The following is a 24,446-nucleotide window of genomic DNA, read 5'->3' as shown; positions in this document are numbered from 1 at the left end:
AGCGCATACTCAGCATGAACTGTATGCTAACAGTTATTGAAATGTACTTGACAACACTTCTCAGATTCACACACACATGCATACACTAATGGCAGAGGCTGCCATGCTCTACCCGCTCTACCTCCTGAGCTACAGCCGCCCCTGAGCAGTTACGCAGTTACGCAGTTAGGCATGTTTGCTAAAATGTGGACCAAAGCTCCTGTCCTTAACTTGATGGCTCTTTCATCTGTACCTCTATTACATTTTACATTTTAACAATAAAGATATTATATGAACATGTATACCCATAAATACTGGTCATAAAAGTTGTTCATTTGAAAAGAAGAAGAAAGAATAGGAAGCCACATTGGATTATTAAATAAAATAGTTTTATAGTATCTCATTTTTAGCCACACTATTGATATGGCTCTAGGGGTGGCAATGTCGTCCTGTCAGTTGGTTGCCTGGTCTGTCAGTTGGTTGGTATCGGACAAACTGCTGTGAAATTTGGTATTGCCAGGATGAATGAATTGTAATCCCAAGTGCAACCCTCTGGACAAAATTGAAATTTGTCCAATAATAAATAAATACATGAAAGCAAATTTTGACATGCTAAAAAAAGATGGTAAACATGGTTAATATAATGGTAATATACCTGCTAAACATTAGCATGTGAGCAGTTTTGGTGAGCATTTTAGCATGGAAACATTCAAAGTGCTATCAGCAACTGTGCTCACTGCGTGGGCTGTGGACTTACATATTTTTAGACATGTTAATGTTAGTGTTCTTTCATACTCTTCTTTTTTGTTATTGTGTATTTACTGCTTTTATTTATATTTATTTTACTTACTACTTATTTTCTTTAATTTCTGTGTTGGAAGTCCAGCATAATTTAGAGGCTTACCTTTTATGTGCTGGGTTCTCATTGGATAATTGACAAACATTTAGCCAGACTTGTGGTGTATAGGTTGTGTTTTGAGCCTTTATGTAAAACTCGCTGATTAAGGCTCTGTGTAAATGGATGAATTAAGACCCTTCCAGTGAGTCCGTTATGTTCATTTCTTCAAAATAGTTAACAATTCAGTGAGATCTCTTACTTTTCTTTTTCTTTCTCTTTCTTCTTTTTTTAGATGAGTAAAGATACAACGGGTCTTTAGAAATCCACCTTTTCCTTTGTGTAGTCAACTTCTAAACTGTCATATTCACATCTTGTCTCTTGCATATTTAACACATAAACTGAGATTTTAATATTGCGGAAGCAGTTAGCATACCCATTGGAATACTGACCAAAAACAAGTGGACTGTGGGATGCACAATTGACAAGATACAGCATTCTGAAGAGACAATTTTTGAATTCTTAGAAGATGTTTATCCCTCTACTAAATGAGGCTAACTGTTCCCACCTGCCTACAGCTTTTGTGCTAGGTTTAACACATTCTGGACTGATCTCAATACTGAATGAAGAGAGGTGAAATTGTTATGTATATTTTCACCATAATGTTGGTAAGCACATTTCCAAGCATTCCTTTAAATATCTTTCCAGTTGACAAGATGATTTTTCATCCCTCTCTCCTAAAGCCCTTAAGTAATTCATTGTAAGTTACCACAAGTCGTAAAAGACCCATAAGCTCCACAGACTATCTGTAAAACCTTTGACCCTGTAGTTATGGTGCGTGCAAGCTGATGTTGTATCCTCATCTGTTTAATCTCTCTGCAGTAGCCACAGCTGTATGTTGTAGAATACACCCATCAGTATGTCAGCATGATGGAGAACTGCAAGTTTGGAATTGAAAAAAGATTGCGGAAATGGAAGTCTGTTAGTAGTTTGTGAAGGCGATTTGTTACTGAATCTGCTTTGAACTCTATGGGCAACCTGCAGAGGTCATTCAGTTACTACCATTCATTCTGAATGAGGGTCAATGATAAGGCAAAGATAGATTTTTACTACAGAGACCATGGAGTTGGGGAGAAGATGGAATTCATTTGAAGTTACGTGTTCATGAATGGGGATTGGTATCACTCATGTACTCCTTTTATTTCCATTTATGGTATATAATTTTGAATTTTTAACTTGTGTGTTTCTGTTCTTCCTGTAGCAAACCAATTTCTACCAGTTACTTCGTGCTGGTTGGCCTGTAAGTATGCTGTGACAATTAATATCCTTTCTTTGTTGGGATTTAGTTGTTTTACAAGGTCCTGTTGACCTGAGGCTTGTTTCTTCTTTGTGAGCTTGCAGAGTAAAGAAGGCTCTGAAGGACCACCTGGAGAGATGGGCAGGCCCGGCATGCAGGTTAGAGATGGGCTCCATTCACAATTACAGTATGATGATCCTGAATGTGTAACATACAGAACAATCATTTCGAATTGGTGAAGGTGGTAAATATTTTCTTGATCTCCTATCTCAGGGACCACCTGGTGAACCTGGGGAGCGGGGACGACCAGGGATGCCAGGAGAGATGGTAAGCACCAAAACCACCACTCACAAAACAATGTGCCCATGTTTTTTTGAGTGTTCTGTCTTATTTGTGCAGCTGCACCGAGCAGTTTTGGTCAGCAACCTTCAGAAAGGTACTGGTGTCGTCACTGTCCCTCCTTTTCAGGCAAACAATCATGGCTGAATAAGTAGTAGTGATGCAAGTCACCATAGACCGATGCACTGTTGCTCTCTGGAGATGGTACCCCCAACATTCTGGAGCAGTAGATCAAATTGCCCCTTGGTTAGCCTAAAAGAGGCCTGGTACTGGGCTTAAGGCTGGAGCAACGCGTCAATGTAACGGATAACGTAAATACATCGATTTACGTAATGTGCGTCAACGTGTGGGATGTAAGCAGTACTATCACCATGCTTTAGCATTTGAAGAGGATGCATCCCTGGCAGCTGGATTCACATTGGATCCGGTGGTGCGGCAAAACGGCGCAGGTTGATGCAGCAGTGTGGGAGTGTCACTCCATGGTCCGTGTGTGTGACGTGTTGGGAACCAGCGTTGATCAGTTTGCCGAAAGACGAAGCTGCTATGCTACAGGCATGCTGGTTCTACTAGTGACTGTTTGTCCTCATCGAGTGATTAAAAATAACAGTAAACAACCAGGATGGTTGGAAGTGAAAGTGCGACTTAACGTGACACAGAGAAATATCTCCTGCAGTGCATACCTTGCCATATTTGTTTGTTGTTGATTGAAGATGATTGAATAAAATATTGAAATATAAATGACAATGTTATTTTGGGTCAATTTGTTGTGATATTAATTGAGTAATAAAAAAGTAGTCAAAATAGTTTGATTAATCCAAAAAATAATCAATAAATTTATTGATTAATCCAAAAAATAATCAATAGATCAATCAATCACAAAAATTAGGTCCATAATTCCCCCTAACTGATAAGTACCATACACCTAGATCCTCTACAGGTCCTCTACAGCTGTTGGATATGGCAGTGACAGTAGGGACATCACCATAATTAGGCTCATCCATACAAAGTCTGAAGGCAAACATTCTCAGGTTTGTGCTCTTTGTGAAAAAACAATGTCAAACAAATACATACAAATAGTTGACAGCAAAAGGTGATGCTATAATTGTCATGGAAATAAATACTAATTTTCTTTTTTTCTCCCTGGGCTTCGTCCCAGCACTCTCCAGCAACATGCCAGCACTTTCCTGCCAGAAAAAAGCTACATAGACACAGTCCCCTTTTTGAGTTTGTTTAAATTGTAACCCGTCTTTGAAGTTTATTGTTTTGTAAAGTTAAGTAAGTTAAGTCAAAATAAAAGCAACACATTAAATGGAAGCATTCAAGAAATATTTTCATCATTTTATGTTCATTACCCCTTAATGAAATCTGAAATATTTGTTGTCATTGGAAACTTTGAGATGTTGATCAAAATTTAAAATTTATTGAACAATGCTCTCCATACAATGCGCGTTTGTAAAAATAGACACACCACAGGATCCAGCAGAGTCTTACAGCTGAATGTTAAGTTAAATGAAGCGTAACATTGTTGGTGGAGCAGAGTCAGTGTGGTTAAAGGGAGTGGGTGTTTGGAAACCCTCTGCACAAGAAACTCCCTATGATGTAATCATTCTCATATTGAGAGAATAAGCAATGAAAGTATTTTTATTGCTCGTTTAAGAAGTTCCATATTTTTTTCTAAATTTGATTATACTGAGCTGTAGTTGATCCAGTTTTCTCAATATATCTGGCATTATTTAATTTCACGTTCTCTCCCTTGCCATTTAGTGGAGTCACATACAATTTTGAAACCTCTTGACTGAATTTGTTTGGGTGAATAGCTTGTAAAGGTAAATAAAACCATGTTACAGCCATCTCAGAAACCATCTCAAAATACATAAACATGCGTCCTGAAAGTCCACTGTAACCATATGGAAACTTTGAGCCCGCTGGAAAAGTGAGTCAGTACTAACAACAAACCACTGTGGTTGGGGATAGTTAGAAACACTCGCCCGTACACAGTTTTTGGTGTCTGCTGTGTTTAGATCCTGTGTAGTGAATATAGATCTACTGTTCTGTTTGTGTATGTTTGTCTTTAAGTCATTGTGTAGTCTTTATGAATGAAAGCACATTTTTGTCTGTGAAGAGGGTTATTATCTGTTGGCACTGATGCATGCATGCCATATAAATGTATGCATGTCATAATTTGCCAGAATCATACCATCATACTAAGTGGTGTCCAATCTGAGGCTCTGGATGCCCGCAAGCATTGCAATCTCGGGGGTAAAAGTGACTCTTTGGCAATTTGTTCAAGACTAGAAGATTTATATAACCTGTGATGAGTGGTTGCAAATTGACGATGCTTTGTTGTAAGGGGTCACATGTTCAGAGGGTTGAAATCCACTGGTCTAGATAATGCTCCACTGAATTATGAAGTCACCAATTTGATCCCCCAACCAGCAGGATGAATCTGGGAGAGGGAAGTGAGAGAGTGAAGGCAATTGCCTCTCCCTTATTACTAGGTGCTCTGGAGTTAGACCCTGAACCCCCAGCTGCTCCAGTCAAGCTGCTCAGTGGCCTAAAGGCTATATTATATTTGTACGGTCAGCTTCCAGGTGTGATAAGTGAATAAATTACTAGTCAATCAATTGCAATTTTGATCATTTTGATAAACCAATGTACAAAATGGCCAAAACTATTTATTTCCATCCTCTCCATCTGAATATCTTAGGACTACTGGTGGGATAAAACTAGCACTCTAAAGCCTTGAGCCCTTTTATGGTGACTCCAATAATTCTATTAAAAAGTCATCCTCTCCAGCTTAAAATATACCATGGTCCCCTGCCCACACAGGTGGTTTAGCCATTCACTGATAATATATATAACCACCTGTCTTCAGGAAGAATTATTGCAGTCCATAATCACGTAGACAGTATGTTGTTATTCAGTTGATGCCTTCAGTGTGATGAACGGCTATGTTGAGTGGTGGAGAGGGTCAGTGTATTCACATTATAAACCTATGATTTATAATGTGGTTTTCCGAAGTTTGACTTTTGATTCAGTTTTTGATTATTTTTGTTTGTAAGTATCTTGTGAAGATGTCATAAATGTTCACTAATAGGTTAATAAAGAAGCAGTCAGAATCTACAGCGGTTATAATTCATGTTGTCTGATAGGGTGAGCGGGGTCACAGGGGCCCTCCAGGACGAGAAGGGCCCCCAGGGAGAGATGGGGAAAATGGAGAAGATGGCCAGCCCGGATCACCTGGTGCCCCTGGATCACAGGTGGGCACAAAAGACACACAGTATACACAATAGTACACATACATTACTATAGTAGGTAAATAATTTTACACAGCTTTTTATCATTGAAATGTTTCCATCTTGTCTGTAATTGACTTCAGGGCCCATGGGGATACAGGGGACAACGAGGGTCCAAAGGGGAAAAAGGTGATGAGGTGAGGAATGAAATTGCACACATGCTTTTGTGTGGAAAACCAGTCAGTCCCATTTACATTTTACTGTTTGTGAAATTGGAGCCAAGAAGGCAAGGTTACTACATGTAGCTTGAGCCACAGCTCATGAACACCATCTTTCTGGTGTATTTTAACAATTAAGCTCTTAGACTATCGCTTACTCAATGTTTTGGAAAAATAAGTTTCACATAAAGAGTTATTCAAAGCAGTTTCACCTAACTGGTCTGTTTAAGTTTTTTGACACATTAAGGTCCTGTCTGTCATGGCAGAGCAGTTTTACCTTTAAAAGAAAGGTTAGACCTTATGGTTTAAACATGCAATAACCTGTTTTTGATATGGTTGTTGATATGGTAGGCTTTTGATGAAACAGCTGCTTATTTACACATTTAGCAGATAAAGAGCCACATAAGCATTTGAAGTTCTGTTTCTAGCCACCTGATGACTTTAACACTAAGTCCCTCCTCTACATTCCCTCCTCTGTGAGCTCTGTTTTTGGTCTTCACCAAATCCTGAGGGAAAAGTCTGCCTCTTAATGTAAATGCTACTATATGTACACCAGCTAGTTGCTAACTTTTTTATTTCCCATTATAAAATCTATTAACTATTAAGGTGTTTTAAGTCCATATTTGACACTCATGTATTCAGGCTAATACGAAAAAGAAATGACCTTTACACTGTAGAAAATGTTTGTGTTTTTTTCCCTCTGCCTCACCAGGGTCTCATTGGCCTCAAGGGTCCAAGAGGGGAAATTGGCGAACCTGGTGAGAAGGTACTCATTCGTGCAATTTAATTACTAACTCTTTTACATGCTTGACACACAACGTTACACAACATGATATACAATATGGATTGCTTTAAAACAGACAGACTACACTGTCTCTATCTCGTATGGCATCTTCTTTTGAACAATGCATCAAAGGGTAGTGATCTGTATGACCTGTGTTCTTCTTTGTTTAGGGCTCAACTGGTGTACCGGGACCCCCTGGACCTGTGGGACCACCAGTGAGTGTCTTGTACCTTCCCTGTTTGGTTCCTTTTTAGAAATGCAACAAAACAGGAATTTCTGCAGTGATTTAAATTTTATTCATAGCCTTTGGAAAGAAAGTAGGAGGTTCATAAACCAGGAGCATTTCTCTCTTATCTGTGACATTAAGCTGCTTATAGATTATTATATACAACATTTCACATACATGAACATGTACTATTGGACAAGATGCCAGCACACAATAGTATCAGTTTAAAACAATAATTAACAGCTGTCCCCATGTAATACATTTCTTACAAATCCAACTGGTGTAAAATGAGAGGAACAAAACAAACAATCAGCTTTTGTAAAAGAAAGACATGCGCTTCTGAATCCTTTTTAATCCCTAATCCAGTCCCTCTTTGAACTTCGAGTTCCAAGCAGCGAGGCACTGACTCCCACTTTCTCTTTGCTCTATTCTCGGGTTTACTTTGATTCCACTTGGCTTGAAATCAGAATCTCTGTCTCATAGTATTAGCACAGGCACTCTGACCAGTAGGAAGTAATCTGTTTGATTAATCCTCCCTTTGAATACAATGTTTTCTGTGTATTTTAGTGATATATTGTTATTGAGTTGACATTGAATACCTAAATCTTGTTTGCAGGGGCCTCAGGGGATCCGAGGTGGCTCTGGGCCAGAGGGGCCCTGTGGGCCTGATGTGAGTGATGTGCCGATGCTCTCAAGCTTGTAGTAGTAGTTCTGTCTTCTTATTATGTTTTTAATACTGTTAAAACTGCTTTACTGCTTCACTATATTGTCATTTGATGATTTTTAACCAAAACTTTTAATTCAGTCATATGCAGCGCCATATGTCTGAATGTTCACAACACATTCTGGTCGCAACAGTTGTCAGGATGGTTTTCGGCCAGTGACCTTTGTTGCATGTCAATCCCCTGTCTCCACCATTTCCTGTGTGCCTGTTTACTCTCACTGCCCACAAAAAAAGCAAAAAGGAATCTAAAAAAAGACAAAGAAAATCAGTCATGAACTAATCATCCCATGGCAAGTTAAACAAGTACTGTTTTTTACCAAAACCAAGCACACAAAAAATCAGATCCTGTATTGATATATTGGCCACGTTTCTAACTATCCAACTATTGTGACTTTTTTCTTTTTGTGTTTTAGCTCCAAAAAATGCACATCATGTTTACATTTTTTGTTGAAGGTTCTTCATTTTGTTTTGAAGCCCATGTTCAAGAAGAATATAGGAGAAAGCAAAAGAAATGTTTGACACCACAAGGTCAAACATTTTGCTGCTGTATAGCGCTTACATACAAACTTCAATATAGATAATATTATTATGACTAAATTAGGAGTGAGTGATTAATGGTGTTTTTTTTCTATTTTGGTGAATATCCTCTTTAAAATTATCATATACTTGTATTCACTGTGAGAGACTCTGAACTAATGGACAATGTGGAGGACAGTGTATCATTAATGCTGTTATGAACCTGTTGTTTTCAGGGGCACAGTGGACTGGATGGCCCCCCAGGTCTACCAGGGCTGGTGGTAAGCAGACAAGTAACATGACAAAATATTGTCTGTGTCATGAACATATGTATCATATTTTTTTTTAATGTGTGTGTGTCACAGGGTGCACCAGGTTTTACCGGACAAGTTGGCGCTCAGGGAGCTAATGGCTCAAGGGTAAGAAAATGCCACTACAAGTATTTATTATAATTCAGTAATATGGAAGTTAAAGGTGGTTTTCCGCAAGGTGTGATTTCTTTGTTGTTGAGTTAATTGATTATTTGATAGACTGTTAAATGAAAAATAGTGAAAACTGTCCATCTCAAAATTTACAGAGACCAAGGTAATATCCTCAAATTGCTTGTTTTGTCAAAGCAACAGTCCAAAACCCCAAAGATATTCAGTTTACTGTGATATAAAACAATGAATGAATTGATTGATACATAATCCAAATTGTTGTCAGTAGAGTAGAAAATATGTTGTGTAAAATTAAAAATTAAGCAACTGTAATGTTTTAAATTGAATTTATACTCCATGGTTGGAAACTTTCAAAGAGGTCTAACCTATGCAGGTTACTTCCTCTGTTCATTGATCGTTTATTGTTTCTTTCAGGGGGACATGGGACCTGCTGGCAGTATCGGTCCCATAGGCCCACAGGTATACATTTTGTTAGGTTATGTATGCTGCAGTTTTTCAACTTGCTGGAAATGTTTAGACACTGTGTTTGGTTTAAAATGTGTTACCTTCCTTTTTTTCCAACAGGGGCCTCCAGGTTTAGAGGGACAGATGGGACCTCCAGGACTCAGAGGACCCCAAGTGAGTAGAGTTCACGGCAAGACTGTTAATGGAGACTTTGACTTGTTGGGGTGTTGCCTCATATACTTAGCAGCCAGCAAAGTGCAGAAGGTTAAATTCAACTTGTTCATCTCAACAGGGACATCCAGGACTGATGGGTGCTGCTGGACCTAAAGGGGATCCTGTAAGTTAATTCTCAGCAAGTTCATCTTCTTCCACTTTTTTCTTTTGTTTTCTAAACTTCAAAAACATGCACTGGAGATCTCATCATTTTAGATTTAATTACAATCATACTGATACTGTTAAAGACTATTTTTTAGATTTACAGGAATGGTTTAGGTTAATAGAATACAGCCAATGAATCATACAATAAAACAAATTTTATTGGACAGATTTTACTCACGGGATAAGTCAGATTCAGGAATCCAAACTTGTCCTCGAGGTGTTCTTGTTTGCCATTTTCTGCCAGTTTATAAAAGTTGTAATAAACTGTAATGAGAATCAGTATATTGGTGCTTTACATTTGAGGCACAGCCCCATGCATCACTGAGGGAAAAGTTAATCTCATATGGAGACAATATACAAACAAAATGTGCATTTGTGCAAGCAACTGCCGGGTTAGCTCAAGATTATCAGACAACAAGAAAAGTTAGATTTTTCACAGGGGAAGTAGAAGAACCGGCTAAGCCACTCTAGCTACAAGGTCAAGATCAGTTGGAGAGCCTTGTTTCTTCTATGCTGTGCAAACAAACTTTAACTCTCACCATGAATAAATTGTATCACTCATGCTAATATCTCATTTTCACTGTAGCTCATTCATTGCTAATTTCCCCAAAGTTATAAAAGGTTGATAACAATAAAGATGGAGAAATTTCTTTCTGCCTCTGAAACAGAAAGATTGTATCGGTTGTTCCTTCCACCAATAAGGTTAATGTAAAGGCAGCTGAGTGTATGTCTGAAAGAACAGATATCACAATATCTTATCATTGTTTTCCTTCTGTGTTGTTTCTTCTGCTTTAATGTCAGGGGCCTGTGGGGCCAATGGGTGCCCGGGGGGATCCCGGCTTTGAGGGGCCCATGGTGAGTTGCACTTGAACATTATCTCAGGGGTATTACGTCATTACATACGCATTAAAAACATGTAAGTTAACACATTGTATAAACAGACGAATGTAAGAGCAGTTTTCTGCAGGGTTTGTGAATGATACCACGACTTTTGTCACCACAGCAGTATATACCTTTGTGTTCACACTGACAGACTGTAAATATTGGTTCATTGATCCTGATAAGCACTCTGAAGGCATACTGCAGACTCACAGTGCCATCTACTGGTTGTAGTGTGTCTGTAGCTCATGATATGATGCTTTGATATCACAGTCATTCTTGTACAAATGTGTTCTTTATTCCTAGTTCCTGATAATCTGCTTCTTAAAGCGCTTATTGGTTTCTCATCCATCATCATCCTTTTTGTAATTATTTATAGGGTACACCAGGGGAACGGGGTCCTATGGGCTTTCCCGGGGGAACGGTATGTGCTCATGATGCATTTACAAACATGTTTACAGCAAAACAATATAGCTGAGCCTCCCATTGACTATTTGATTCTTCACAGGGTAACAGGGGACCAGATGGGGACAAGGGAGATCAAGGACCTAAAGGCAACAGAGTAGGAACCAGCTCCTTTCTGTTTCATTACACTGAAAAATCAGAATGTTAATGTTTAAAGAAATAATTCAACATTTTGAGAAGTGTGCTAATTTGCTTGCGAAGTTGATCGAGAAGCTTACCACCACTTTGTACCTAAGAAAAAGTAACATGCACTGTATGTTTGATTAAAAACTTGTACATATGTTAGGTTGGCACTCTTGTCAGTGATCCTGAACAAAGCGATGACTTAGAGCTAGAGTTGGTCCCCTGGCGCAGCACAATAGCTGCCCACTGCTCATAATACTTACAGTAGGATGTGTTAAGTGTAGGGTTGGGTGATAAGAGAGTATATACCATGTGATGGTAGAAAAGTGTCCACTGGAAGAGATTTGGTGATATCATTTCTCAGAGCAGAATATGTAGCAAATCAGGGCTGGATTCTTGTGTAATCTTGCAGTTCTTGCATGATCTCATAATCTTGCAATCCTAGTTAGATGCAGAGAATGGATTTCACTCCATGTTTTACTGTGTAAGAATGTGTATGGGAAAATAAACTTGACTTTTTAAGAGAAAGGAAAACTGGTGGATTTCTCAGAAAGTACGTGCCACTAAAGATTAGATCTGATCATACAAGTGGTTCTTGAAAAAAGAACTCTGTGCAAAAAAGGTCTCTGTGCCTTTTTTTAAAGAGAAAATGTTTCTTTCTATTTTTTCTTTCAGGGTATTGAAGGGGCAGCAGGTATTAGGGGTCCTCAGGGAGAGAGAGGCCCCATTGGCTTCCAAGGTTTCCCAGGCACCAAGGGCCAGCTGGGCCCCACAGGCACAGAGGTATAGTGTACAGCAATTTGGTTAACTATTGTCTTTTTGTAACACTGATCTACTATGGCAGCTGTGTACAGTGGAAACAAATAAACCTGTTTCCAGGTTATGAATGAACTTGGACGCTCAGTCAGTATTTTGTTTTACAGTAAACGGCAAGAAGGTCAAACTTTAAAAAATAGTAATAAATGGTAATCTCTTCCAAGAAAATGTTATTTTTTATTGTTCTGATAGGAGCAACATTTATTTTAAATATACTAATTTTAAACTAATATCTAAACAATGTAGCTAAACAGTGTGGCTCCAACTTGTTTCAAGATAATATGTATAACTTTTATCTATATCTATTATCATTTTATAACAAGTCAATTTACACAGGGAACAAGCAAAACAAACTTCATTGCCAGATTACTAACCCACAATGTAGTATAGTATTTGCAGCACAATATTGTGTTACATGCTCTTTTACCCAGGCGAATGAAGCTGCCTGGTGAAGGTGAAAAAGGAGATAAGCTTGACTGATTTTATGTTTCTTCGTTCAGGGCACAAATGGAGAAACTGGCCCTCAGGGAAAAAAGGGTGGCCGTGGGTTGAAGGTCAGTGATGATTTGTGTGCCTTAACACACGTAATGTCAGATGACTTCATATGTTGATCCACATGATCACATTTAACTGTGAAACATTAGAGGTTCCAGTGGCCTCGTGCATGTACGTTTAACAATCAGATATTGTGAATGACTGCAATAACATGAATTTAACACACGCCTAACTGTGTGCACTCTGTCATTCCACTGGAGCATTTCGAGTTTTAAATCAGAAAAGCAAAACGTAATAAAGCCCCAAGTTTTTAATTGGAATCACTCATCACAGCTGCAGTCACTTTCAGCCCTCTACTAAAGCTTCAATCAGTTGTTAAAGAATGTATCTTTTGTCTGTCTTTCACACTCAAGGTCAACTATTAGAGACATTTAAATGATATTCATTTCATATAAAGTGAACCGGGGTATAAAATGAAAATAAAATGTTGTCATGTAAAGTACAGGAGACAAATCAACTCAAGACTAATTTTAATAAACCATCAACAGCAGCTAAATTGGATAGCATACATGGCTTAGCATGCCGGACGGTCTGGGGGTGCTTTTCATTACACTAACTGATGATTCTTTGGCGTCCTCTCTCCTCATGTGACCTGGGAATCGTTACCCCTCCGCTATCATCGAGGATCTTTCAGTCCCTTAAATGCACCTCCAGGAGACAAGGTGGCTCTTGGAGGAGCTTAGAGTGTGAAAACACAAGTGTGCGTTTTTTTAACACGCCTCTTTGTTCAGATGTTTATATTGATTGGTCATCTGATCTGACAAACACAATGCCTTTTCGGACATTTGTTCTCAACCTTGGGGTCAAGCAGCAGGTCATAAGAAACTGACGTTGCATAACACTAACAATATGGAACCAAGGATTTCTGTGGAAGCTTCGACTCATCTGTCCTCACGTAACTACCTTATATCTCTCTCACACATCCTTGCTGGGAGGAGCTGAGATGCGAGGAAGAGGGAAGGGAAGCGTAATGAAAAGCACCCAGAGTCTCCACTGTTTTCTACTCTAGTACTCTACTACTTTTCTACTTAGATCCTTACTGCAGCCCCTTTGCACTATGCACTCTTCTTACTGAGTCTTACAGAGACACCTACTGGTAAGGCAGCATAGTGTGGATGAAATGTGTTTTTTGCAATGGTGACTATAATGATGATGACAAATTTGAACTAATAAATTACCGTTTTTGACATGCAGTCACATTGAAACATGTAGATTCATCACACAACTTAGTCATGTAATTTCTGCATTGAATATCGATGCTCAGCCCAGTCACTAACTTCTGAACTTCATTGAAGGGGAACAGGGGACCAGATGGACGAAACGGCAAACCAGGACCCAGAGGGAACAAGGTATTCATACTAAAAACAAATGAATGTAATCAAAATTTAAAATTTAACAGCATTAGCATGCACATTTGTGTTGGTTATCATCTATCAATTTTCATTTCACCTGTTGTGTTCATTGCTTAGTATTCAACTATTAACTTCTTGGTACTGATGTCGTCTTCTTCTTGACTTTCCTCCAGGGTCGGACTGGACAGAGGGGACACGCTGGCCAGCCGGGCCCATCGGTAAAATTAAAGCCTGTTAGACATGATTAAAAATGTAGTCAAGCCTGAATTCTTTTTAGCTCTGCCTCAAAATGCAGGTCTTCAAAAATTCAAAACATTAGTATTACAAATACAAGGCCTAAATTGGTATGCAATTTGAATTTATGACTTAATTTTAACATTTACATACTTACACTATGTTATATTTTATAGTACTAACTTCTTTTGTATACTACTAGCTACACATTTCTGTTCTAGGTCAGCCCTAAATCTCTGTAATAATCATATATTTTAAATGCTCTATATACTCAAGTGTCATACTGACTGGCTGAGAGAAAACACAAAAGTAATGTTTACATTTTTACACTAAGGAAGAGTTGTGCAGGATGAACAATTTGCATGTGTGTGTTTTTGGTTGATCCCTCACAGGGTTTGCTGGGGCCTCCTGGACCAGAGGGAGCAGAAGGAAAGCCTGGTACACAGGTTCCCATTCTCTATCATATTTTAATTCCATCACCTGTACATGCTCTGTTTGTGTCTTTGTATCATCTGCACCCTGTTTTAATGAGTCTGAATTTTCTTTTGTAACTTTATAAACTTATTTCACACACATGTCATAACCATCTTGTTTTTAGCCCCAATTTGGAGTAAAACTGGGGATGAGACACCTCACCTGCTTCCCTTAAAAATGCTTCTCTGAATACAAGACTACAAGGTTACTCATACAGTATGTAGTGATTGTTGGTTCAGACAGCAGGAGGCAGTCTTTGTGCAGTATAGTAGCACTGTTCGGAGCAGTAAGTGGTGCAGACTTCATGCTGGATCTCTGTTTCATCACTGTTTTTGAATTCAATATTGAAACAGACGAAAATAATTATAGGATTTGTTTAATTCTAATCGATAGATACATTGTACAAAGTTGTCATCTTCATACCAACAATTAGTCAACCAATGTTTTTTCTGATTAAGAAGAAATGAATTGTAATGATTAAGATAATCTGTTGACAATATAAGACATTTACAAGGAAAAATGCCAGCATTTACTCGTTCTGTCTTCTCATAAAGTGACAACATGCTACTGTTCTTTGTTTCATATTGCTTTGGTTGGTCAAAACACTTTTGTCTTGAAGATATCTCCTTTGCCACAAAGCACTAGTAATGGGCAATTTTCTGTAGTTAATCATTTAATTATAAAGACAATCAACATCTTAATTGATAATGTAAATGTGATTTGCACAGTGGGGTGACTTGGTTTTCAGTCACCACTACAGTTTCACTTGTATCAAGACGATGTCTTGATTTTAAGAAATTGTGTTGAAACAAATAAGATTTTTTTTAATAAAACTGATTTGACATTCTGGGAAATATGCTTGATCGCTGTCTTAGCTGAGGTGATTGATACCACTCTCTGTCCGGTAAATATTAAGTTATAGCCAGAGGACAGTTATCTTAGCATAGCTTAGCATAATAACCAGACACAGCGGGAAACAGCTTGCCTGGTTCTGGCCAGAGGTAACGAATCCTCCTTCCGGCATCTCAAGCTCACTGATTAATATACTCAGGTATGTTAAATCCATGTTTATGCTGGAGTCTTGTATTCACCCCCAGGTCACCACATCAAGAAATAGTCCGGTACATAAATCCCCTACATATTTTCTTAAGCTTCTGACAGAGTCTGTTTCCCTTGTGAATCCAGTATGTATGCCACAGTACTCATTCATTATTTTTTGCTACTTTACTGCTGCAAGGCTCTTTGTACCTGACAGTATGAATACAGCAAAGTGTAACTGAGAAGACAGCAGCAGAACAACAGCATAGTACCGCCAGCTGTGTGGTGATATCACCTCAGACTGGAGATTAGAATTATAAAAATAGTGGCTGTGCTAAGTGGCTGTCATTGCCTTAACTAATTATATATTAGTATATGTTTTATAATGGTATCATATTGCAATAATTTTAATAATATTATATGTATAATAATTATATGTATTATGGGGCTGCAGTTTCATATTTAGTGAGCAGGTATAAACGTTGCATCAATGTAATATTCTGAATCTTGGAGAGAAAGCAAAATAGCTTATTTCCCAAAATGTTAAACTACAGCTCTAAGATTAAATCACTTGATAAGTTGAAGATTCATCCTATGAGTTTATAATGGAATTCATTAATGTGATGATATTTACTATGTGCAATCTGAATGACCTCTGATGTTGAGAGAAATTGCATTGTCGGTATTTTCTCTGTCTCTCTCTGTGTTTCAGGGTCCCTCAGGTGCAGCTGGCAGTGCTGGCAGTAAAGGGCTGACGGTAAGACTGTTAGCCTCAGAACGACCTCAATGCTCAGCTCATGACATCATTGCTCCAGCTAGGCTTTTTTGGCTTTTTGCCACAGCTGCGGGGTTCAGCAGAATAGAAACACATTATTACAGTTTTACAAGAGCCCTGGATTAAATGTGTGGTATTGATTCATGAGCAGGTAAACAATACAGTCACTGCCAACTGAAATAGAAAAAGTTTTACTGAAACAGGATTGAGCAAAACCTGCTATCAGCCAGTTAAAGATATCAGGTGTGCTCACTGAAAGTGGTTGGGGCTGATCAGAGTTTATGTAAGCACATATGTGTAGGTATCACACACTTACACATTTTAGACAGAAACACTTTAACCATTTATGGACACAAAGAGAAAGTTCACCCCAAAGTCAAAATCATATATTTTTCCTCTTACCCCTAGTCCTGTTTATCCATCTAGACTGTTTTGGTGTGATTTGCATAGTTTTGGAGATATTGGCTGTAGAGATGTCTGCTTCTCTCCAATATTGAACTAGAAGGCACTAAGCTTGATTCTCAAAGAGCCAAAAAAATAATACATTACAAAAACGTAACATCAAATACTCTTTCCAGCAATCATGACCCGGTTACTCAAGGTAATCCACAGACCTTGTTGTGAGCAGTTCCATGGAGGAACTATTTTCTTTCTGTATGACCATGCAGAAGGAAGTATGCGTCTACTCATGGACAAGAGGCTAACTAACTAAGCTTGTTAATATTACAGCTCAGCCGATTAGTTTTTACATCCTAGGCCTGGCACAACTTCCTTCTGGTTGGTGATATGGCGTAGTTAGGTAAGTGAAACCAACAAGGTCTGTGGATTATCTTGAGTGTCATGACTTCTAGAAAGGTTTTTTAAATATATCTTTGGTGCCACAAGCAGATTGCCGTCGATTTCCATTATATTCAAGAGAAGGCAGACATCTCTCCGGCTGAAATCTCCAAATGAGGAGAAAATATGTCATCTTGATTTTGGGGTGAACTGTCCCTTTAACGTTTCAGAACTATGTGGTTGTTGACAGTGCCATTCCAAAACCATGGACATTAATCTGCTGCTATACAGCCTTCACTTTTCTGGGAATACTTACTGCCAGATTTTGGCACATGGCTGCAAGGTTTGTGCTCCAGTTCAGACTACAGAGCGTTAGTGAGGTCCAGCACTGATGGCTCACAATTGGTGTTCAACACTGTCTTTGCTATGACATGAAAATTCTTGAGAAAACTGTTTATAACTTCACATGCCCTGCTGCTGAGTAACATGTTTTTTATCTTTTATTTTACCAAATTAACAGTGAGCACATTTTTAACTGCTCAAGTTAACAAAGACAAATGTAGTCTGTTAAAGAGTCGTAAAACTCTTAATCACCAATAAAAACATTATAGATGAAATAGCCACAAAATAATTAAATGGCAGATTAAGCAACTCTCAGTAACATACTGAATCAACTCATCTAAACCAGTAATTTAATAGCTCAGTGCATGTCTATAAAATATCTGATAGAAATAGAAATAAATGAAAGTTGCACACATTTTTCACATTTGCACTTTTATATTTTTGGTCAACATCTTTCTTAGTGTTTTTCTCATCCTGTGCTATTTCACTTCTTGTGGCATTTTCTTGCTTTTTTTCTTACTTTTGCTACTTTTCCAGGGTTTTCAAGGAATTGCTGGTGACAGAGGAGCAGATGGCCCTCCAGGTTCCCCGGTATGCTTTTGTTTTCATTCTGTTGTGCTATCATTTGGAAGACAGAAACTTTAAGAGATGAGGCAGCCAGGCAGGAAGTTTGTTTGAGATGAACATATCCTTTGAAATGCATAGCTTGAGAAAAAGCTGCTAGTTTCATTATACATCTGTTTCGTGTCAAACTGGGTTTTGTCCAGAGTTGACAAGTTGAGCTAAAACATTGCGGTGTTATACATTTAACATCCATTTACAATTTAAAATTCCAAAAATAGCCGATTTTTTAAAAGTATCCTTGATCAGCAACATCCTTGTTTTCACTGTCAATGTTGCCAAAAGGGTCATGAGGATCGGAATGATGTAATATTTATGCAGTAGTGCAAAGGTCAATGGATGATATCAACTGGTATTTATGACCTTTGCTGTTTTTGTCCTATAGGGGCCACCAGGGAAACAAGGACCTCCAGGACTACCAGGACCCGCAGGAGACAAGGTGAGTCCACAGGCACAGAGCTGTAAAGACCTCCATTACATCAACACACAGATACTGGTTGTATGTGTGTATTCTGTCATTATGTGTTGTGTAGATGTGTTTGTGGATGTGTTTTCTCAGGGATTCACGGGGAAGGAAGGCATGGAGGGACCTCAGGGCCCAGTAGGCATGTATGTAAGTGATCTTTAGCAGGGCACCTGTACTACCTTTTTCACAGCATATACACATGATGTATGCAATATATACATTGAACAGTATATTGCATCATTACTCATTAGGACCCCTTTAAGACCGCACAGATTCTTATCTGTTTCATGTACATGTTAATCAGTTGACGCATATATAGACGGTGATGATGTTGATGTAACTAATTCAGAAGCTTTTACCAAGAAATTGATGCAGCAGGGCTGTTTATGAAATATCTCAAATGTTATATGTTTGTTTGGTTAGAAATCAATTAAATGTCTGTGGAACAAGAGGTTTGTTTTTCAGAATTAACATGTCAGAATAGGTCCGGATAGAAGTGAGCATTCAGAAAAGCAGGTATTTAGCTTGTAAATTATGTTTTTTTGTATGTAATCACACAATTTGTTGTTTTCTCCTGTGGGAAAATGCGATTATTTACCGAGTTCAGAGTAAAGTATGTCCTATAATCTCTGTTGAATCCATGCCACGAAGAATCCAGGCTGTTCTGGAGTCAAAGGGGGATCCTACCCAGTATTATGGTGTGATTACACAAAGTTTGATGGCGAGTAATTTGTGCTAATTTGTGTTACCTGTGAAAGGGTTTATTTGCTCCAAACAGCCAGATTACTGTCATGTACATTAGCTGTTAACTAGAGAGCAACAGCACACACAAGAAGGATGTGTGTGTCTGTGTGTTTTAATTCAGGTCAACCTCTCACTGAAATCATTGTTACTGAGGATAAATGTGAATCCCAAAGTTATCTCCAAGCTCTCCAACCGCTGGTAAACAGCTACAGATCAGAGCAGAATCCAATATGACTCCGGGTATTTATTCCTCCAGAAGGTCCAGCTCTGTACCCGGCTCTCTACTCCAGCTAAGCAGCAGCTTTTCCCTTCAGCTCCGCCCAGTCCTCTCCCGACACACAACACTATGCAACGCTTTGCGACACCAGCTAATTTTTCACTGATGTTGAATAATGACAATAATTACACACATTCCACATATTCACATAATTTGAAAAGATGAATGAATGAATTGCAGTGGCTTTGCATGTAATCATGCTGTGCAAAAGAATGCTAAAAAATCAAACTACTCCTATACAATTCAGATTTTTACTTATCTTACACACTAGTTACTTATGGTATATAAAAAAGTAAATGATTAGCCCTACCCACAGTCTGTTTGTCACAGATATGAATCTCTACAATTTTCTGGCAGATGTTGTTGTTGATCTTTGATCTGTTTTTCTTCTACCATCAGGGTATGCAGGGGAATGTGGGCATGCGCGGGCTTACAGGGTTCACAGGACAAAGGGTAAAGTAATCTTTAATCTCCCCCGTCTTGAATGTTAAAGCCTTATAAAGCTGATATTTATTGATTGAAGAAAGGGATGCACAGTCAAGGCAAAATTATCAGTTAATCAGAAGAAGGAAATGGATATTCAGACAATTTCACTGACATTTTTGACAATGTATGACTGGAAATGTACTGTTAAAATCTTTTTGTAAGCAAAGAAAAAACCTCAGCCTTAACTGTAATGGACAGCAACAATAATAAACTCATCTTTTTCTCCTGCACCAGGGTGAGCCAGGTTTACGAGGTTTACCTGGGCCTGTTGGGAAACCAGGACCTGCAGTAAGTGTGTGTAGCTTATTTTGTTTTTTCCTATCTTTGGACCCCTGGGAACTATTACAGGATATATGAGAGCAGGAGTGAGTATTGTTTAGAGGATTTGATTAAGACAGCAGCAGTGTGTGGGTCACACCAAGGAGGATTTGGAAAATAGAAGTAAACCAGTGAAGTGTGCAGCTGGAGTGCAGGGACTGCCTGTTTATGGAGGAGATCAGGTCACAGTGATTGATTTTGTTGGGGCCACTGGTGGGAAATCTAATGGCAGAGTGAGATGGCAAGTCCACCTGATAGAGGACAAATAAATTGCTCCAATCACTGCCCTCGGGCCTGTCCCCTGCAGTCCACAATGCCAGATGACATCCTCAATGACAAAGAAGTTTTTCTCTACATCAGCTAGGGTTTGTATCATTAGGATTTAGTCAACACTAGTACTCTTATCAATGAGAATTTATTTACCTTTTTAATAGAATTAAATGTTGTTTCTGGAGCACCAACAGTAATATTTACATCAGCAAAGTGGCTCTTTACGTAAAATGTAAAAAGAAAGAAAAAAGAAAGAACATTTCTGAGTGGAGAAGCATCGGAAATGTCAGTAAATTAAATAATAGTCCTGACATCTAAATGGTGAAATTTAGTAGAATGAAGAACACAGACATCAGTCAATATCAGTCATTAATCCTGTCCTCTGTCCTCCCTCTGTTGCTGGGGTGATTCACTTCCGCCTATCACTGGAATTTTACTTAAACAGCAAAGACACACTGAAAACCCTGCAAGTGTAGGGAAAAACAAGAAAACAAAGACAAAATACAATCACAAGAAGCAACCTATCCAGAAACAAAGTTTTCAAAATGAAAATGAAAGGTCAAACTTTGTTCTTGAAACTTGTTCTGCACCCTTACAAATCAATCCTCCTCTTTTGGTTGGTTAGATTTGCGAATAAGAAAGTCCCCGTTGCATGGCAATGGTTACCTTCAGTAATGGAAGTGGGACTTCTCTCTGAAGTTGACTCCCTGTCCACAGTCGTCCCTGCAGTGTCTTTGGACACACTCTTTACTCACTCACATGGTTGCCCACTGCTGTGGTGAAATCCATCAATCTGTCACAGAGTAAAGTTAGACCGTGCTGCGAAAGTGGATTCATCCGCTGCAGAATTAAACACAAAATACAGAGGTAAACTGAACTTTTTTGTGTGCATGTCACTAAATGCATTAAACGTGAGGTTTTACATTTTGCTGAAAATGTTTTCCAAAATATCACGTCCATTCTTTTTTCTCAGAGGTAATCAAAGAAAATGTAACAGAGACAGACAGAGACACCATTCACCCCATTACACAACACTGTACCATCAAAATGATTTTGAAGCTGTTACTTTAAGGTTAAAAAAAAGGAAAAAAAGTTACATAATGTTGCTTCAATGCTTCACTGAATGGATAACTTTAAAAGGTGTCACACTACGCATGGCTACCAAACAGGGATGCTCACTCTCCCTGTCCCTCTTCGTGAATTACAGTATGAAATTGCACTTCACACTTTATAAAGATGCACATTACTATGAGCAGAGAACAAACCTGTTCACAGTGAAAATTCAGCACTTCCAGTTTAGTAACATTACAATTATACCATTTGCCATGGTTTGTGGATCACTTGAAATTGTATTTCATTGTTTTTTTTATTTTCCCTGCATGTACAGTAGCTTAATTTTGTCTGTTTTAATGAAGTGGTGAAAATGTTGAAATGTTATTAATTTTTGGGCTTACAAAAAAGATTGAATCTTATTTCTTATTTCGTCACACAGTGCTCAGACAGAGGTGTGAGCTGTGGGTGTGATTAGCATGTTCTGACTTGTCTGTTTTTCTCTTTCAGGGTCTGCCGGGCCCCCTTGGAGAGAAGGGACCCCGGGGACCTCAGGTGAGAGAAACCTTTAATTGGAGAGTTTGTTCCCTAAATCAGAGAGAACCAAATACTGTCATGCTCATAGCAGTTTTTATAGCTTTAACAGTAGGGCCTTCAATGCACTAACAGGAAGGAAGAAGGTGAAAGTGCGGGGCTTTGGAAACTGCTCAAAAGAGCTGTGGGAATTTACTTTTATTCTGCAATTTGAACTGCATGGCATGACAGAAATTGTGCTATCTACTAAAAACAGACATAGCTAAAACCAGTATATCAGATTCCCCCTTTAAATGAAAGTAATGTTTATAAATTGCTGAGATCCAGTCTAAAAGTCTATGTAATCATGTTGGGTTCAGGAGGTAAGATGCAAAATACATAATTCAGTTAAAGTAAAATGGCCAACATGGCCGCCACGTGGCATCTTGGCGATTGCTCCATCTCTGAAAATGTTCAGGGCAAACTGTACAAGTGTACAAAGTTTCATGCTTTTATGAAAAAGTGAACAATTGCCCTCAATTTGTCGCATATCATCTGGACTAGTCTAAAAAGAACAATCGGATTCCCTTGGAAACTTTAAGAAAACGTTACATCATGACTAAACTTTCAGTTTCTTAATCCACTAGTGATTAAAAAATGCAACTTTTGTTGTTTCTCACAGGGTCGGCTTGGAGATGAAGGACCCAAAGGGATTCTGGGCCCACCAGTAAGTTTTAGGTTGCAGTGAAGTTGAGCAGTTTGCATCCGGGGTTCATACGTAGGACTACATTTCACAATGTTCAGTTATGGCTGTTTATTTTCATTTAAGCGTCATTTTAATTGGACACACAGTTTTTTCTTGTCTTTTTGCTTCGGTTTGGTGATACTACTCATAATGAAGAGAGATAACGAGCAAAGGAAGGGGGTTATCAAACAGCAAGTTCAGGTTTTATGTCAAACATAAACTGCGTGCCCACAGGAAGAAGTAGAAGAAGTCAATAGCTGCTGATGTGTCCTAACAGAAAAAAAGCTATTAAATCCAAGGTTCTGTAAATTCTTTCAACCAGTCACACTTTTCATATACTTGAAGCTCATTTTGATCAACATCACACACAGTGAGAGAAGGCCTCAATACAGTACAATACAATAGGATTAATTCTAAACAAATCTATTCATTTAATTGAGGGAAAAATCACTCTGTCATGAAATAATCGAATCCCACTACTCCTAAATTGAATGAATAAAAGGTGATGTAATTGATTGGTTATTTTATCACTGATGTCCCCATTACACCCGCTGATAATGTATCATTATTATGAATCACCAATTAATTGGGAAAATGTCAGCTATCATTTTCTGATTGTAGCCTACAAATTGATGTGGACAACTGAGTCACCAAAACAAATTACCTCAGCGTGCCTCTGTTTATGTATGTGTGTGTTTGTTTGTGTGCTGACATGCAGCTCCAATCCATCTTTCAATTGCCTCTTCAAATTAAAATTCAGCCTTTGTAGATTAATCTCTATTCTTACCTTCAATCTGTACCTCTGTCTTGTGTGACTTTTAGGGCCCTCCAGGTGTCCAAGGTGTTGATGGGACAATTGGAAAACCTGGACCCAGGGGAAGTCCAGGGCCCCCAGGACCTCAGGGTCCACAGGGGCCAGCAGGAATCCCAGTGAGTGGGTACCTACCATCAACTGCTGCTTTTACTTTTATATTCCAGACTTCTTGGAGTCTGGAATGGTGAAAATCAGTCAGTGTGTTCATTTGAATAGAAGTATCTGAACAAATGGTTGACCCGATGTCACATAACATAAAATATAATATATAACATAAAAACCAAGCACATGAAAGCAATGTTTCACCACATTTGTTTAATGTCCTCAGGGCACACAGGGAGCTGATGGATTATTAGGAGCAGCTGGAGAAAGAGGACACAAGGTAAACTAAAGTGCACTTAAGAATCATGTGAAATGATTTATTAAGTGTATTAGCTATGTTTCTGTAATCCTCTGTTATGTTGAGCTACTGAACTGACTGCAGTGTAACCTACAGGGTTTACCTGGCTTGCCTGGTGATACTGGCCCCACAGGACAAGATGGACAACAGGTTTGTGTGGTATTATAGTGAAGCAAAGAACGCACATTTTTAATATATCCAATTATAAAGGAATTTGTCCCTTCTCTGCTCTACTTTTTCTATCACTCCCTTCATTGAAAACATAAGAAAATAATAGTAAACTGTTAATTGAATGTAAATAAAGTGGGGTTTAATGTATATGTTTTGTTCTCGCGTGCCTTGTCAGACAAGTGTGTCAGAAATCTACTTGCCTGAAGTCAATTTTTGTTTTTACTTGCCCCTATACAAATTATTTAATTAGTGGTTATCAAGTAACAACGAAGACTGTAGTTAGCTGTTATGTAACCTCACCTTTATGACCACCATTTTTGCGAGT

General features: G+C 38.5%; 1 protein-coding gene across 1 annotated transcript in view; it reads left to right on the top strand.

Moving 5' to 3' along the window:
- Window positions 1–24,446, top strand: part of LOC311274580 (uncharacterized protein) — a 109,208-nt gene that overhangs the window by 64,141 nt on the left and 20,621 nt on the right. Inside the window, exons 10-41 of the mRNA XM_084382384.1 lie at window positions 2,076–2,114; window positions 2,216–2,269; window positions 2,385–2,438; window positions 5,603–5,710; window positions 5,830–5,883; window positions 6,617–6,670; window positions 6,859–6,903; window positions 7,531–7,584; window positions 8,391–8,435; window positions 8,520–8,573; window positions 9,009–9,053; window positions 9,159–9,212; window positions 9,331–9,375; window positions 10,218–10,271; window positions 10,675–10,719; window positions 10,804–10,857; window positions 11,559–11,666; window positions 12,200–12,253; window positions 13,550–13,603; window positions 13,780–13,824; window positions 14,233–14,286; window positions 16,065–16,109; window positions 17,784–17,837; window positions 18,253–18,306; window positions 18,427–18,480; window positions 19,754–19,807; window positions 20,075–20,128; window positions 21,989–22,033; window positions 22,674–22,718; window positions 23,559–23,666; window positions 23,879–23,932; window positions 24,047–24,100. Coding sequence (XP_084238510.1) covers window positions 2,076–2,114; window positions 2,216–2,269; window positions 2,385–2,438; window positions 5,603–5,710; window positions 5,830–5,883; window positions 6,617–6,670; window positions 6,859–6,903; window positions 7,531–7,584; window positions 8,391–8,435; window positions 8,520–8,573; window positions 9,009–9,053; window positions 9,159–9,212; window positions 9,331–9,375; window positions 10,218–10,271; window positions 10,675–10,719; window positions 10,804–10,857; window positions 11,559–11,666; window positions 12,200–12,253; window positions 13,550–13,603; window positions 13,780–13,824; window positions 14,233–14,286; window positions 16,065–16,109; window positions 17,784–17,837; window positions 18,253–18,306; window positions 18,427–18,480; window positions 19,754–19,807; window positions 20,075–20,128; window positions 21,989–22,033; window positions 22,674–22,718; window positions 23,559–23,666; window positions 23,879–23,932; window positions 24,047–24,100 — 1,794 coding nt within the window. The remainder of the gene's footprint in view (window positions 1–2,075; window positions 2,115–2,215; window positions 2,270–2,384; window positions 2,439–5,602; window positions 5,711–5,829; window positions 5,884–6,616; window positions 6,671–6,858; window positions 6,904–7,530; window positions 7,585–8,390; window positions 8,436–8,519; window positions 8,574–9,008; window positions 9,054–9,158; window positions 9,213–9,330; window positions 9,376–10,217; window positions 10,272–10,674; window positions 10,720–10,803; window positions 10,858–11,558; window positions 11,667–12,199; window positions 12,254–13,549; window positions 13,604–13,779; window positions 13,825–14,232; window positions 14,287–16,064; window positions 16,110–17,783; window positions 17,838–18,252; window positions 18,307–18,426; window positions 18,481–19,753; window positions 19,808–20,074; window positions 20,129–21,988; window positions 22,034–22,673; window positions 22,719–23,558; window positions 23,667–23,878; window positions 23,933–24,046; window positions 24,101–24,446) is intronic.

Source organism: Pagrus pagrus (assembly GCF_965226575.1).
Source record: "Pagrus pagrus genome assembly, chromosome: 19".
Classification (NCBI taxonomy): Eukaryota; Metazoa; Chordata; class Actinopteri; order Spariformes; family Sparidae; genus Pagrus; species Pagrus pagrus.
This window is presented reverse-complemented; position numbering and strand designations above follow the sequence as displayed.